At 41.7% G+C, this 15,822-nt stretch overlaps 1 protein-coding gene across 1 annotated transcript in view; it reads left to right on the forward strand.

The window, feature by feature from the left end:
- CNTNAP5 (contactin associated protein family member 5) overlaps positions 1 to 15,822 on the forward strand; it is a 385,501-nt gene that overhangs the window by 222,839 nt on the left and 146,840 nt on the right. Inside the window, exon 11 of the mRNA XM_067570074.1 lies at positions 12,617 to 12,723. Coding sequence (XP_067426175.1) covers positions 12,617 to 12,723 — 107 coding nt within the window. The remainder of the gene's footprint in view (positions 1 to 12,616; positions 12,724 to 15,822) is intronic.

Below are 15,822 nucleotides of genomic sequence, written 5' to 3' on the forward strand. Positions count from 1 at the left end.
AGCCAGAATGTGGTCATCAGGTCTTGGTGTGGCCTGGGCATCTCCTTGTTTGGCCATTCAGAGGCAGTGTTGTGTGAAGTGGTCATAGCAAGCAGGCCTCCTGGGCTCCATTCTAGTCATGGACTCACTGTAATCTTGGGCACAGCATGAGTCTGATCTGCGGAACGCATGTGACCTCTACATGATAGGGTAATGGGAGCTTCCATTTATTGATGTTTATAAAGTGCTTGAGCCCCTTAATGAGAAAGTGCTGTGTGTAGAAGGTATGCTTGGTCCTGCTTCAGTACAGGGGGCTGGAATGGATGACCACTCGAGCCTGACATTTCTAGAATTCTATACGGACACAACATTGGGCCAGATTCTCCTCTCACTCATACCTGTGTAAATCAGGAATAATGCCATGTATGTCCAATGGTGGTGTACCTTCGAGAAGAATCAGGCTCATGGTTATTTTAATCATCAAGAAAGCTACTGCCCCGTGCTTCCTACTAATTGGTGAGGGCATGAAACGGAGTCAGGAGACCTGAGTTCTAGTGCTCGCTATGCCATGAATTTGCATCTCTCAGTGCCTCCGTTCGCACAGCAGGGCCGGGAATATTTCTGCATATCATAAAATGCTTTGTGATCCTTGTAGGAAAGACGCTATGTACGTGCTAATTATTGTTTACACTCTGCCTTCTTTCCTTCATGCAGGGCAGTGAAAGGAAGGAGAGCAGGTGTGAATATATGCAAATACTCTCATCTCTATCTCTAGCGGGAAATGGAGGCTGAGGCTCAGGCAACTGCTTATTAAAAAAATGTAAATGGCTAGGAAAATAAATATGCAGAGTCTGAGAATTTTGGCCATGTTGCTGATTAGCTTTGGGATTTCGAATTTGGCGATTGGCTGACAGTGTCAACTAATGGGACTAGAAATACTATCTGTAAGCCTAAGGCAGAGCTGGTTGGTTGCCGTGGCTGGCACCAGATGCAGGGAATAGATGCGGGGTCATGGACACATACAAGATGTCACTGCTGAAGTATTGCCATGGATGCTAGAAAAATGTGCTAAAAAATCTACAAACCTTGGCTGGTTGAAACAGGTCCGGAAATGCTGCAGAATTCCAGCCTTTCACCATATGGCCCATATGCTCTCTTTGGTCTAAGGAATCCCCTATCGGCTCACGCAGCAGGCAGGATGCTCCGAATAGAGAAATGAACGCTGCAGGGCAGCCTGCAACTCAGATTAATCACAGACACTTTCTGCATCTCCCATCTGATGCACTGGGACCCAGAGGTCTAATGTCCATTTGGGGAATTTATTTGGGGTGGGAGACTCTGCCTCTATGGGTATGGAGGGAGCACAAAGGGAGTGAGGTTGCTGCATGGCTCTTCTTGTTCTCTTCTCCTGTTCCAGTGGTAAGGTTGCACAAAAGGAGTCTGGAGATTCCATCCATCGAGTAGCCAATCGTGAATAGTTCCAAGGTCGTTACACGAGGAAAGTGGGAGTTGGGCTGTGATTCCACTGCTTTGTCACCTCTTATGGGTACCCAGAAGACTGCTTGCTCCAGCCAAGAGATTGTACAGAGATTGTACCCCATAACAAATAACGATCAATAATACTTGCATGAATTGGCCTGGGACCTCTGCAACCGCCTTCTGCCTCATTTGAGATCAGAGGGGATGCTTAAACTGGCTGCTGGCAGAGCGTTCTCCATCAGGGCCCCTCCTTTGGAATTATCCTCTCCCTGCCATGGCCCTGGTGGGAAGTAGCTTGCACGTGAGGACCATCTGTGTGATCAGGCATTGGCAGAAGACTAGGGCTGGTGAGGATGGTAGGAAAGTGCAGCTGGTGGGGATTTTGAACTGTTTCTGTTTGATGAGCAGGTGAGACATGGCAGGGTTGGGAGAAGGGGGAGAAATTCTGCTGCTTCTGACTGTTTGTTTGTGTTGTGTAACTCCTTATCTTCTCGGGTTCCTAAACGTACATTAAGGGCTCACTGGGATGGAGTTTTGTTTAGATCAAGCCTGAAATGAATGACTAGATAGATACATGCATCGCTTCATTCATCCACAGCTTCTAGTTCATTTTAACCCGCTCACTGCTCTTCCCAACTGTGACAGGGCAGAGGGTGAAAACCCCCTTTTCTGCCTCTGTCAGGCCTGCCCCGGGGGCTAAGGCAGCACAGGAAACAGCTGCGGCCCCTAATTAGGTTGACTTGGAGCCTGGCCTAATGAGGAAAGGGGAACAGCTGTTAGCCTGATGCCGGAAGATAAATGGGGCAGAGCAGGAAGCTGAAAGAGGCGTGGCCAAGCAGAATAGGGAAGCGGGCTGCTTGCTGGCCAGGAGAGAGGCCCAGACCACCAGCCCCTGAGCCCCCAGAGTATCGTGGGCTGGAATTGAGAAGACTGTGACTGCACTGTAAATAAAGAGCCCGAGTGACTGCAACTACAGGGAGTGGTGAGTCCGTTGTGTGTCTACGGGAGCGGAACCCTGAGAGAACCAGGAGGGTCCAGGGGACGACCTGAAACACCAACATTGTGACCTTCATGACGCTTCATGAGTTGTCCTTTATATGTTGAAGTACACCTGGCACCTCCCCTTGATAAGCCAAGCATTGATAGTACCTGTCAAGGTCCCCACAGGCAGCTCCAACTCCCTTAAACCACAACGCAAATAAATGGATGTAGGTCAAAACCATCTTGGCAGAAGGTGGAGCTTCTAGCAGGACATCCTGGGAGTCCCAGTTCCTGGCGCCTTGTGAACAGGAATGCAAACTCTGCTCCGCATGCATTGCTATCTGCTTTATTGATCCTGACATTTCTAACAAGCCCATCACTGTGATATCAGTGCTTCAGTATCCCACCCTCTCTGGCAGTCAGATGGAAGCTCAAACTAAACATTCTCACTCTTTTTAAATCAAGTTTCATCTGCATATTCTGAGTCTCCTAATAAATAAATGGAGAGAGTAGTGTGGGGTATAAACAGCACTCTGCATGAAGGGATTGGAGTTAACATCTTACTCATTAGGGATGACCATATAGAGCTGATTCATGGATCTGCTTCCCTCTGCTACTCAAAGCTATGCAGTATTAATAAGTGCAAATAAATTGTGTACTCATTTCCCTACCCTTTCATACGGTGTTTATTCTCTCTCCATGCAAAGCCTACAAAGCATCTTCTGAAGAAGTCTGCTTAAATTGATATTTTTCTTTTTAAATGGAGCTGACTTTTCAAATCCAGCTTTTTTCCTCATCTTCCTAGATCTGCTAACCATGTTTTGCTCTTTTTTTTTTCCTTCTTCTTCTTTTCTTTAAATGTAGTTTCTGACTGTTCTTCCCCCCTACCTTTTGGTATTGAACTTGTGTTGCTTGCATGTGTCAAACTGCAAAAAATGGACCTCAGGGAAACTAGATGCTATTGCAGGTAAAAGGGGTTGGGATAAATCCATTTAAAAAAGCAACCCTCTCTATGCTTTTGCCAGCTCTTCTCTTGAAGATTTAATTTATGGCCTACAGCAGATTCCAAACTTCATATGATTTTTTTTTTTTTTTTTAAAAAGCTGACCACAAAAACCAGAGACTATCTAGCTAATTATGCCCAATGTGTTCCAGTTTTATTTGCTTTATAGTGAATTAAAATTCCTGGATGGTACTGTAGAAGCAAATATTTGATGTTGCATTTGCCCCCCAAATAAATAACCTGCAGTATGTTTTGCGTGGTATCCAAGAAGGAATCCTATTTTATATCCATTCTAACTCTCTTGGTAGTGTTCCCATTTTCAGTGTCTAATATTTTTCCCCCGAGGATTCAGTTGCTCACTTCCATATCATGCACTGGATTATTTTCTTTTTGAAAAAAAATCCTTTTTCTTTATTTTTCATTGCTTGTTGGCAATTAATTGGGATTTCATTAGAAATACACTCCTATAATTAGGTGCACACAGGACCAGCCATAAACGCAAGGAAGGGGTAACCAGTAACATTTATCCTGCTTCCACACATTCCGGATCAGTGCAAAATCTGTATCTGACCATCGTAACCTATCATTATCTCTATTATGAGTTGAACCAGAAACTTAAAATTGAACACCTTCAAGCGTCAGAGTGTCTGGATCTGCCCCTAGAATCTGCTTCATGCTTTGAGACAGTATAGTCTAGTTCTTAGGGTACTGGACTCATAGTCAGGAACTCGGGGTGCTATTCCCCCCTCTGCCAGTGCTCTACCGTCCTTCGTCTTTGTTGCCTGTTTAGACTAAATTCCTCAGGGTGGGAAAGCACCTAGGACAATGGGATTTGTGTCTTCCTCAGAGCCTCTAGCACTACTGTAATACACTTAATAACAAGTGGTTAAAATATCAAAACAAATTATGGAAATGTTTTGAGTGTTCTAAAAACTGATTTTTTAAGATACATTTTATTTTGAATTTTCTGTGAAATATTTTACTAAACATTTTTGCATGTTGGATATTTTTTTTAACTTTTCCTCCCCTTTTCTCCCAATTTCCATTTTTTCTACTGAAAAGGGGAAGGGGAGGGAATGGGGAAAAAAAGTGAGAAAAAATTCCCAATTTGAAATGATTTTTCATATACCCCTTGGACGGTGTTTAGGAGGAGAGAGAAAAATAATAATAAAATATTAAATATATATATTTTTAAATTCTATTTAAAATTATGACAATTTATGTTAAGGCCTAAGGTTACTATAATCCATTGAAATGATTGAAATTAGTTTAAAAATATATTCAAACAGTACAATATGTTTGCCACCAAAGTTTTAAAGAAAGTCAAGCAACCGAACCGGTGCAAGTCACTGTCTGAGCACTTGGAACCAGGTTCTAAACTAACTGTTGATAGCAGTAGCCTCTTCTGCAGGTACGGAGAGAATATTTGCTTCATTTCAGTTCGTTCAGCTAGTTCAGTTCGTTGAGTGGGCCATTCAAAGTTAAGAAATCAATTGGGAGAAAGCTTAGTTTTTCCTTTTTCCAAGCAATGACTAAAAACAGGGTGTGTGAGGATGAAATCTACTAGTTCTAAAATACTGAAGGACATGGTGACCAAAAGAAATCAGTTCAATTAACAACTATTTATAACACTTCATTTGTTTAATAAATCAGTTCATTTTAAATGCAAAACTTGTTTTGATATACTTACTTACTTTTTTGCTTCCGGCACATTTTAGGTAGTTTTATTTTACTAATAGAAACGATTTTAGAATGTTGGTTTTGTGCATTTTTAATTGAACTCCAATTTTCATCCAAATGCAGCATAACACAAATAGCAAGTCAAAACTAAATCACCATCTACTAAACAAGAAATGCATGATTCATCATTTTCTAAGGTAATAAAAACTAAAAAGAATGTGTGTTAAGCTATATAATTGCTTAAATAAAGGTCTATAAATATAGTGTATCCTCCTGATTACCAAAAAAAAAAAAGTACCAAATTATACCAACCAGTGAGAATCAAGCTTTCTGTAGGAAAATAACTAAAAATGTACAAGTCCAAAACAAGATTAAAATCAATTATTTAAATCAAGATTTCCTGCTTGCTGATTAAAATATTTTTGATTAAAATCAATTTGCCCTGCTGTCAAGGGCTGATATCTGGCACTAGAAAGAGCACATGCTAAATATTTTGCCTGTCTTTGTTTTATGCAGGCATCACAGACTCTAAGAACAATGAATAAGGAGGATGTATGTTGCAATGCCCAAGAGATATATCTTAACTCAGAGCAGAATAAAATCAGGTGGCAGGACAGCTCTGTCCTATTCTATTCAGATTCTTATGTCACATTTAACCCCATGGCATCTGAATACCATTCTGGTGTTCTGAAGTAGTCTTTTATTTTTTTATTAGAAAAACTGGCTGGGGGGTTTCTTAGTCTAAAGAGAGAATGTTTTAAGAACATAAAAACAGCCATACTGGGTCAGATCAATGATCCATCTAGCCCAGTGTCTTGTCTTCTGACAATAACCAGTGCCCAATGCTTCAGAGGGAATTCACAGATGAGCAAAATTATCGATTGATCCATCCCCTTTGGCCAGTCTCAGCTTCTGGCAGTTGGAGGTCTAGGGACATCCAGAGTATGGGGTAGCATTCCTGACCATCTTGTCTAATAAGCTCATGGAGGATAGGTCCATCAATGGTTATCTAATTCATTTTTTAACCTAGTTACACTTTTGTCCTTCACAACATCCCCTGGCAATGAGTTCCACAGGTTGAATGTGCACTCTGTGAAGATGTTTGTTTTAAACCTGCTGCCTCTTAATTTCATTAGATGATCCCTAATTCTTGTGTTATATGAAGGGGCAAATAATGCTTCACTATATACTTTCTCCATACTACTCATAATTTTCATACCTGTGCAAGACTTTTCAACTAGCTGTTTTCCTAAAGGAGTTGTGGGCTAACTCGATCATCTCTTGGGGTCTGACTCTTCAGTTCTGAGGGAATATAAGAGGGAGCAGTGCAGTGTTCCCTTCATTGAAATTCCTCTGCCATTCAACATTTACATAACAAGCACCCTCAAGGTACATTTAATGTCCTATACAGCTGCATGTCGTTGTAATGCCCTCTCTTTTCTCTTTATGTACTAGATCCTTGCAGATGGATTCACTGATTTTTGCCTTGTAAAATTATGAATTCTAACCTGAGAATGGTTTAGGTATCTCTTTTATTTATTTACATAAAGTTCATTCCTAAACTCTGGGTGCATTTAATGTTATTAAAAATGCAATTTTATCAACAAAGCAATCAAAACTTAATAACAAGCCTCCTAGATAATGGGCTCTATTTCCCCCCTTCCCTCCCCCAAATCCAGTCCCATTTCACCATCCTGCCCCAGCCGCCATAAAAGACTGAGAAACCAGGTGAGTCTTACAGTATGTCCCTCAGTTCATTAAATCTTGGCTTTCTCTATGTAGGCACCTAGTATCACCAAAGTACCTGGCCTTGGTCTGATGCGGGTAGAAAGTAGAGCTGGTTGAAATATGGACATAATAATGTAATGAGAAAATTCAGCATTTAAAAGTTAACAACATTTCACAGGAATGAAAATGGAACAATTTTTCCCCCTAAAATTTGCATGGAATATTTTTGGGAAAGTTTTGAAATTTCATATTGTTGGTTTTTCTCCTCCTTTTTTTCCTTCTTTTTTTACGACTGAGTGTAATAAAATGAATGAAGACCAAGACATCCCATTTTCTTTTATCATTTTGGTACTCTATCTTTTCAAAAAGTCATCAATTTTAGGAAAAGAAAACATTTGCAAAAGGAAACAAAACCTCTGGCACTCTAGTTCTTCCAAAGTAGAAAACATTCTGAAAAGTTAGCATAGCAAAAAGAAAACTGGAAAAAGAAATGAAAAAGTGTGTGTTGGGGGCGGAAACAAACAAACCCCAGCTAGGATATCATTGTCTATTGTGATCAACACCAAAATGTGCATGTGGGGTGGACACAAGGAAAGGAAGAGGAGAAAAGAGGAAAAATAACAAACCTGAACATTCAAAAATTTCAATGTTTAAAAAAAAAAAAAAAAAAAAAAATTCAAGATTTTTTTCCCCCCCAAAACACAGAAGTCTTTTCTCAAAGTTTTAAGTTCAGGGGAGAAAAGGCCACATTTCATTGGGAGGGGAAGGATTTATGACCAGTTTTAATAGAAAGTTCCAGAGTTAAGGGCTCCTTTAGCCAATTAAGCACTTATTTTGAAAGTCTTAGGTCACCTGACACTGTACTTTCCAAGTCCTTGATTGTTCTGAAGTGAATAACTTGTGTATTATGCAACTTACTCTGTCCAATGAGAGTTTTAAAAGGGAGATCTTTCTGTACTTCTTGGGCAGTAAAGCTCTTTTGGTGATTTTTCTAGGGGTTGCACTTATCCCCAGAATCTGTGCCTGAAAGTTCCCCATCTCTGGACTGCTGAGCTCACTAGAAAGCAGGCTCCCTCCTTCCACTTCAGAACCGAAGGTGTATGAATACTATATACATTCCATGAAACCTTTTAGTCAGTTAAAAGTTCAATAACGGGAGTCAGGGGACCCATGTTCTGTTCCTGGCTCAGCCACAGACTTTCTTCGGCGTTGGGCCGGTCACTTTTTTCCTTTCAATTGAGTAGTGTTACTGACCCATCACACACGAGTGTTCTGAATTTTTGAGTCATTTAACATCTATAAAGTGATCAAAAATCATTGGCTGGAAGATATTGAAGTGGACCAGGCAAGATTCTCAGTTTGGGTCCACTGGCCCAACTCCATTCACTTCAACAGAACTACATTCGTGTATGCCAGGTGAGGCTGTGGCCCAGAATAGATAATAAACAACAAAAAATTGTTCTGCGTTGTGTACACACAGCACTGTACAATGTTAATATTGTTATATAATTTTTTTAATTGGCTCTATACACTCTCTCTCTCATGTTGCCTAGGATGGTTGTGGAATCCCTGTCATTGTAGGTTTTAGGAACTGGCTCGACAAACACCTGTCAGGGATGGTCTAGGTATACTTGATCTTACCTCAGCACAAGCAGATGGAGTAGGTGACCTCTTGAGGTCCCTTACAGCCCTACATTTCTATGAGTCTATGGATAGAGAGAGAGAGAGAGAACGAGCATAGATTTAATTTTAAAATGCCTTGATTTGGGTAATGTTTTATATTCCTTTCTACATTATTCTTGTCTTGGGATTTTTTAAAAAATTGCATTTGTTGGATTAATTTAGGCCACCTCAAAGTGGAGAGAATCTGTGGAACCTTAGTACCAGACTGGTCTTTTTTTTCCTATTTCCCCCTGTAACTGGGGGAAAAACCACTGACTGGTGCACGTCTGATGTCTTGTGCTGACTGTGGGATATCTTCCAGAGCCCATGCAAGCTTAATAAAAGCACCGAATTCATTTCATGCCCAACGTAACATCAAACACAGGGATCTTCTTCAGGCTTTCCATTCAAGTCATTTTATCTTCATTATTTTTTCATCATTCCTATCAAAGGGGCCAAAGTCTGCTCTCCATTATGTCTGCAGGTCTCACCTTTGAAGTCAGAGGGAGCCACACGTACGTATTTTAGAGCAGGGTGTTTTGCCCAGAGATTGTGATTGCTTTTGTTCAGGATATGCCTCCAATGACTGCATATTCCAGCTTGATTTTACATTAAATTCTGAGCCTTCTGCCAAAGAAGGAAATTATACCTGATTGGCACATCATTCTCCACATCAATTGTCATGTGACGCCATACTAACAACCCATGGTCCTGTAGTTATGGTGCGGGGTTGGGATTCAGGAAACCAGAATTGGAGTCCTGCCTTTGCCACAGATTCCCTGTGATATCTTGGGCAAGTTATTCAATTTCTCAGTGCCGAAGTTTGTCATCTATAAAATGAGGATAACCCCTCCTTTGTCTATTTGGATTATAAACTTTTTGGGGCAGGGACTGTGTGTTACTATGTTTATGTACAGTGCCTAGCGTAATGGGGCTGCGATCTCAGCTGGAACCTGTAGACGCTATGGCGATACAAATAACAGTAAGCAGGCATTCTTGAAATACAAAAAGATAATGTAATTGGACCCAGGAATCTGGGACAATTGGGGAATTATATATCCAATAATTTATTCGTCCCTTGATTTATTTTCATCATGGCTACTTCCTAATGTTGGTTTTGATGGCAATTAGGATAAATTAAACTTCTAATGAACACACAACTGCTGATCAAGAATGGGATTATGGTAATTGTTCGAGTAGAGTTGTGCAGAAATTGGTTTCAGAAGCTTTTAGAAGTTAGTTATCTGACCAAAATCAAGATTGATGCAGTTGGTGCTAATTAAACTAAATAGACTAAAGAATGTAAACAGCCTAATTTTGAATTTATTAACAACATTAAAGCCTATACAGACAATTCAACTTGCATTTTGAGCATTATTGGGGGAAGAAAAAATGAGCATTTAGAAAGTTGAAGGTCACTTTTCATCTCCATTTGTCTCCTAACGCATTTAAAGGGAAGCTGTTATGTTAGAATATATGTGGCTAAGCATCAGACATAGACCTTTGCAAACCTCAAATTACTAATCATTAGCTTTATTGCATGGGGGTAATTAATAAGAGGTAACTTAAACAGGCAGAAAATGTGTTCATCAGTTGATGATACACTTCTGTAAGTGATGATGATAACACAGTACTATGCTTGGCACTTCACATCTTTTAAGTGCTGCAGAAGCAGTAAGTATTTATTCTTTCCAACATTCTTGTGAGGTAGATATTAGTATCCCCGTCTTATAGGTGGCATAACCAATATGTACTGGCTTCCAGAGAAGCAGGGGGTCCAAGGATCATTCTGATGCTGGGGCAAAGGAGGGGAAAGTGTGTGTTGACAGTGGGAGGAAGCATGGCTAATGTGGGTCTGAGCCCCAGCAAATCTGCACCTTTGAAAAGCCAGTGTGAGCCACTGAAGCAGGAGTGAAACTTAACATGCCCTAAAAGATTCTCTAGCTTGTATTAGGGACTGTTCCAAGTCCCCAGAGGACATGAAAAGCTGTGAGACAAATTCTGTCTCTGTATTGGCACGTGACGCTGGCCCAGTGATTTGAAGTGTCTTAGCCATTAGACCACCCTGTCTTTTTAGGATGAAGTGGCTGTGGTGCAAATCTATTTTTCAGTTGCACTGTTGTTGACAGAAACCCTCTAGTAGTTAAAGACGGGGAATAGACATCAGCGAGTCTTGTATTCCGTTCCCGGTGATGCAGGTGACTCAGTGTGACCTAGAGAAGGTCACTTTTTCTCTCCATGCCTACGCTTACCTGTCTGTGAATAGGAATATCTGCCTCACGTGGGTGATATGAGAGCTAAATAGTGTTTGTACCGTGCTTTGGGATCTTCCTGACAAATGGAGCAATACAAATGCAAAGTAACATTGATGGGCGCTCTCAGCCATTGCACAGGTTGCTCCTGTGAGAAGGGGACAGGCCATCGAGAGGCTGGATTTGTGGCATTTTGTGTAAAATTTTCAACATTGTCTGAGTCAATGGAGAAAGTCAGTGGGACTAACACAGACTCTTTTGAAAGTGTTTGTTTGAAAGTCTTTATTCTCCCTTTGGAACATGCAGGGTTCGTCTCTCTCACAAGAGACAGGAGCCTAGCCACTAAAGCAGTGGAGCCTTGAGATTTGTCTGGATCTCTGGGGTTCTGTTGAGGTTCACGGCCAGCTCCCCAGAGGTCTTGTTCCCCCTCGCTGACTCCTAGTTCTCCACTTCCCCTTTCTAGCCTATTGGCCGTGCAACTCCTGCAGGAACCCCATTTTCAATAAACACTGGTTGCTACCCCTGAATACACCTTCAGGGGGAAGACATTCTGATTTACTGAGAGGGGCAGCAGATATGTTAATGTCAACAGTGTCTTGCACTCAGGTTAGGGGAAATGTGTCACAGAAAGCAACTGTCTTTCCTCTTCTGTCGTTTCTCTGTTCCCGGCAGCAGCAGGTACCCTGCTCTTTGCAGTGATCTTGCAGAAGGGTTTTTGTGGAGGTTGGCAACAGTCCCCCATTCCACAGCCTGTCACGCCCTACCCCTGTAAGAATTTTCATCAGCACATGTGGAGGGGAAGTACATCGCATTATTATTAAAAGTGGCTACTTTTAATTTGGCCACCAGGAACTTTCCATGGGTCATTTTATCTCACACAAGGGACTCGCTGTGGGTCAGACTCTCCCCTGTATGCAAACACTGGTCGGTGCAGGAGATACAGGGCTGGAGTTGTCAGGGAGCTGATTACAACTCTTGGATCTTCTGGGCCATTCTAAGCTAGCTCTGGTCTCGCCATGAGTTGGAGCAGTCATGGGATTGCTCTGAACCATTAGGAAAGGATAGATGATAAGACAGTAAATATCATAATGCACTATAGAAATCCCTGGTGCGCCTACACATTGGATACTGGGTGCAGTTCTCATCACCCCATCTCCAAAAAGATGTTTTAGTATTGGAAAAGGTACAGAGAAGGGCAACAAAAATGATTAGGGGATGGAACAGCTTCCATATGAGGAGATATTAAAAAGACTGGGACTGTTCCCTTGCTGATGCTGTTATACCTCTTTCTTCTTTTAATCATTGCTTGGCAATAATGCTTTGAAGAACATCAACTAAAATGAACAGATGAGCAGAGAATACGGAATTCATAAACACATTTTTTCCTTTACTTTGAGGCTTATATATTGTTTGTGCTTCCAGAGTGAAGTGCAGCTTAATTTTTGTAGTTGCAAACCACATTAGACCAAAGGAAAAAGGCAAGGGGGAGAGGAAAGCCTTTTCTTTTGAAACAAGATCTTCCATAGCTTTTTCACCTGGTATTTGTTCTCCTTATCTTAGATCATAATGGAAGTTTCATTTTAGTTTCTTAGAGACAGAAAACAAACTGCGTATTTTTTATCAGTAAGGGCTTCTCTTTGAATTTATTCTGTGTGGCATAGGGTATTTGTTTTGAATGTTGTTGTTTCAAGTGGATCACAGATCAGAGGAAGAAATCATTATTTCACCCACTGTGTGTAGTGATGCAGCTCCAGGAAGCTGGGAGGGAGGGAGGGGGCACTTCCTTGCATGTACTATTTCTACTGAAATGCTTAAAATTAATTGGCTTTTTTTTTTTAACACCTCCAATTAGATGTTTGCCCAACTATTGTGAACATGGAGGAAAATGCTCTCAGTCCTGGACCACCTTTTCCTGTGATTGTAGCGAAATGGGTTACATGGGAGCAACCTGCCATAACTGTAAGTAAACCGGTTAAACGTACTCGGATCAGGTTGGCCTGATAAAGCTTGTGGTGCTAAAGTGCAGAGGGAACCCTGCAAACAGTCATCTGTTATTACAGGAAGCAATAGACTGTGCTTAGACAGCATTGCAAGGGGTGAGCAGCTAGACTAGAGACAGCAAAGAAATCTATTACACAAACACACAAGTCTCTTGACACACTTAAAGAAGAATTTCTGGAGATAAATCAGAAGTCAAAGGACTCTCTTTCGTTTTCCTTTATCGTATTTTCTCATCTCCTCCTTTTCAGCAGCCACCGGAGAACAGGGTTTCCTCTTCAATCTTGCGGTTTCTGTATGTTTTCACATTTTACCTGTTCATCAATATGCCTTGCCATAGAAAAATTCATGCGTGTGTGTGTGTGCCTGCGCATGTGTGCATTTTTGAAGGACGGGTCAAGCTACTGTTACGTAACACATGCGTGATAGTGTTGGGAACAGGTAGTGAGGTGAAGAGGGGGTTTGGGGTATGATCTGAGGTGTACAGTATTTGTGCTAATGGTAACGTGTCTATGGGATGTAGAGGATATGTTCTGTTAAATAGTTTCTTTATTTTATGTGGTTTTTGTAACATCATGTGGGAGGATAATTGTAACTGTTTCACAGCAAAGTTCTTGTATATTAATATACCTATATATGAATTATATCTGGTCAAAACTGATCAAATGTCAAGGTTCTGATGACATTTCAGAAATTGAAATAGCGATATAGCTGTAGAGATGGTCAATTTTCTCTGTATTTTTAAATTTCAAATTCGGGGGGAGGGAAAAATGTTTTGAGAAAATGTTCCTAATTTGTTTTCCCTATTTTTGTCCTGGTCTAATGTCCGTTCATCAGTATGTATACAACTAAGTATGCATGCATATGTATATACACAGGCACATGTACGTCTCTGGATATGTCCACCAAGGGTCTTGAGGGATAAAGCTTTTTACCTCCCTCTGTTGGTACCAGTGGGAGAAGACAGACTGGGCCATGCTTCATTTGATGTTTTTATTACCCACCATTCTGCCTTGAAAATGTTGATTGTTTTGGTTAATTTTCATTTAAGTTTTGAGTGTAGGAGTCATTAATTATATTTCACCGTATTATGTAACAAGCAGGCAAAAGAACTGTATTAAATATGCCCTGGGTGAGGGGTGAAAACCCAGTGTGCAGGGGTGGGTACTGGAGCATGGACACAGGCAAGAGAGAAGAGTAAAAGCCGCCTTTTCTTTCTGGTGAAAGATCTGATTCCAAGACGCAAGGACACGAGATGATGAGAGCTTGGATGAGAGCCTTAGCTGAGTGGACGGAGAGGAAAGAGCATATCTTTTACATTTATTATGCAGAAATAATTAGTAATATCTAGCTACAGCCTGGATGTGAACCTCCTAGAGGCACCCACTTTCCTGTAACAAGATTTTTTGTTATGAGATTTCAGCATAAATTCCAAACTATCCTGTATTCTACCTGATCAATTTCTTGTGAAATCAGGATGTGTCACACAGGAGTGGTGGTAAGAGACCAATCTTTATTATTTAGCCTCAGTCACGTAACAAGGTCTAAGGTCACAAAAGGTTAGAGCTCTGTCAAATGGCTGGTGACCCTTATTCCAGAGGTTTCAGTTTCTCAGGCTGCCACTTCCGTATTTCTGTGATTTTTAAGGCTAAGAGCTATACTGTAGCTTTTAGAAAGTCTGTCCTTTCCTGGCTTTATGAGCCTTCCGGCGGCGCAGTGAACATTGGTGTAAATGGTGATGAAAAATGTCAGAAATAGCTCAATTCTCCAAGTTCTGCAGTAGTCATTGTGTCTGAACCCTTTGCGAGAAGTTAATTAACAGAATTTGATTTAACTCTTGATATTTGCTTAGGTACGTGCTGAATCCTGACATGCAAGAAATGTCTCTCAAGTGGCCTTTCGAGTTGCCAGAGGGATCATCCCCGGCGCAGTGGAAATGCCATAGAGCTCTCAGCACAATGCGAGTGTAGCATTAGTGAGCCTTGAAAGAGAATTTTAATAATAAGGCCCCTTAGGGTTGCCAACTCTGAGCTACAAAAAATGGGCCATCTCGCTGTCCCCCCACACCCTGCCACATAAAACCCATATACCACCTAACCCCCCTCCCCAGGCCACTGTCTTCCCATCCCACTGCCACAACAGTAGCAGAAGCCTGCTGGGCTGGTGCCCTGGGGATGACCTGGGCATTGACCTCGACAAACAGAACACTGTGCAGGCCAACTCCACACTGCTCCCTCCCAGTGGTGGCCCCTGCAGCCGGCACCTGCACAGCGACGACTGGGCATACTATCCCTTAGTCCCCCCTGTCCTGCTTGCTGCTCCTGACACACCCCATCCCAGCAGCTCCCAGACACTCCAGAGCCAGATCTCCCTCTGTGCAGCCATTACCATGCAGTTCCCCCTTGGGACAATCATGAGTGACTGGAGGAGCTAATGGGGACATGATTGATAAAACTCAGGACTTTTAATATCCCAGGAAGATACCCAATTTTCCTGGGACAGTTACCTAAAAAGAGGGATGATCCTGGGCAAACTGGGACCGGTGGCAACTCTTAATACTCCATAGAACGCTTTTCATCTGAGAGTCTTAAAGTATTTAATATACGTTAGGCCAAATCTTCAGCTTGCATGGAGCTACACCATTTTAAACCAGCTGAGGACCTGGCCACTGTCCCAGAAAGCCTCTGTAAGGCAGGGACGTACTCGATCCGTTTAACAGATTGGGCAAGTGAGACTTAGAGACGTTAAGTCATTTTGCTTGACGTCTTACAGTAATTCTGGTAGTAAGTCTGGATCCAGGAGTACTGAATGGCCAGTTTCCTGCTCTGACCACGTCATGACATTGTCACTGTTCAGTGCACTCTCAGGATAGATGCTTCCCAAAGTCTTTGCACATCTGTACTGGAGGCTTATGACTTAGCCAGGCACATGTTCAATATCCATGTCAAGTCTACCCTTTCTTGCATAAGCTTCCCTTGTAGCATCCTTCCCATATGTGAATATGAATTGTCTTCGGGTCTCCTGAGCCTGTTGTAAACATCTTATCTGCACTCCCCTTCA

The sequence above is a fragment of the Emydura macquarii genome, unplaced genomic scaffold, assembly GCF_026122565.2.
Source record: "Emydura macquarii macquarii isolate MOO-44397 ecotype Brisbane River unplaced genomic scaffold, CSIRO-AGI_Emac_v2 contig_2988, whole genome shotgun sequence".
NCBI classification, from domain to species: domain Eukaryota; kingdom Metazoa; phylum Chordata; order Testudines; family Chelidae; genus Emydura; species Emydura macquarii.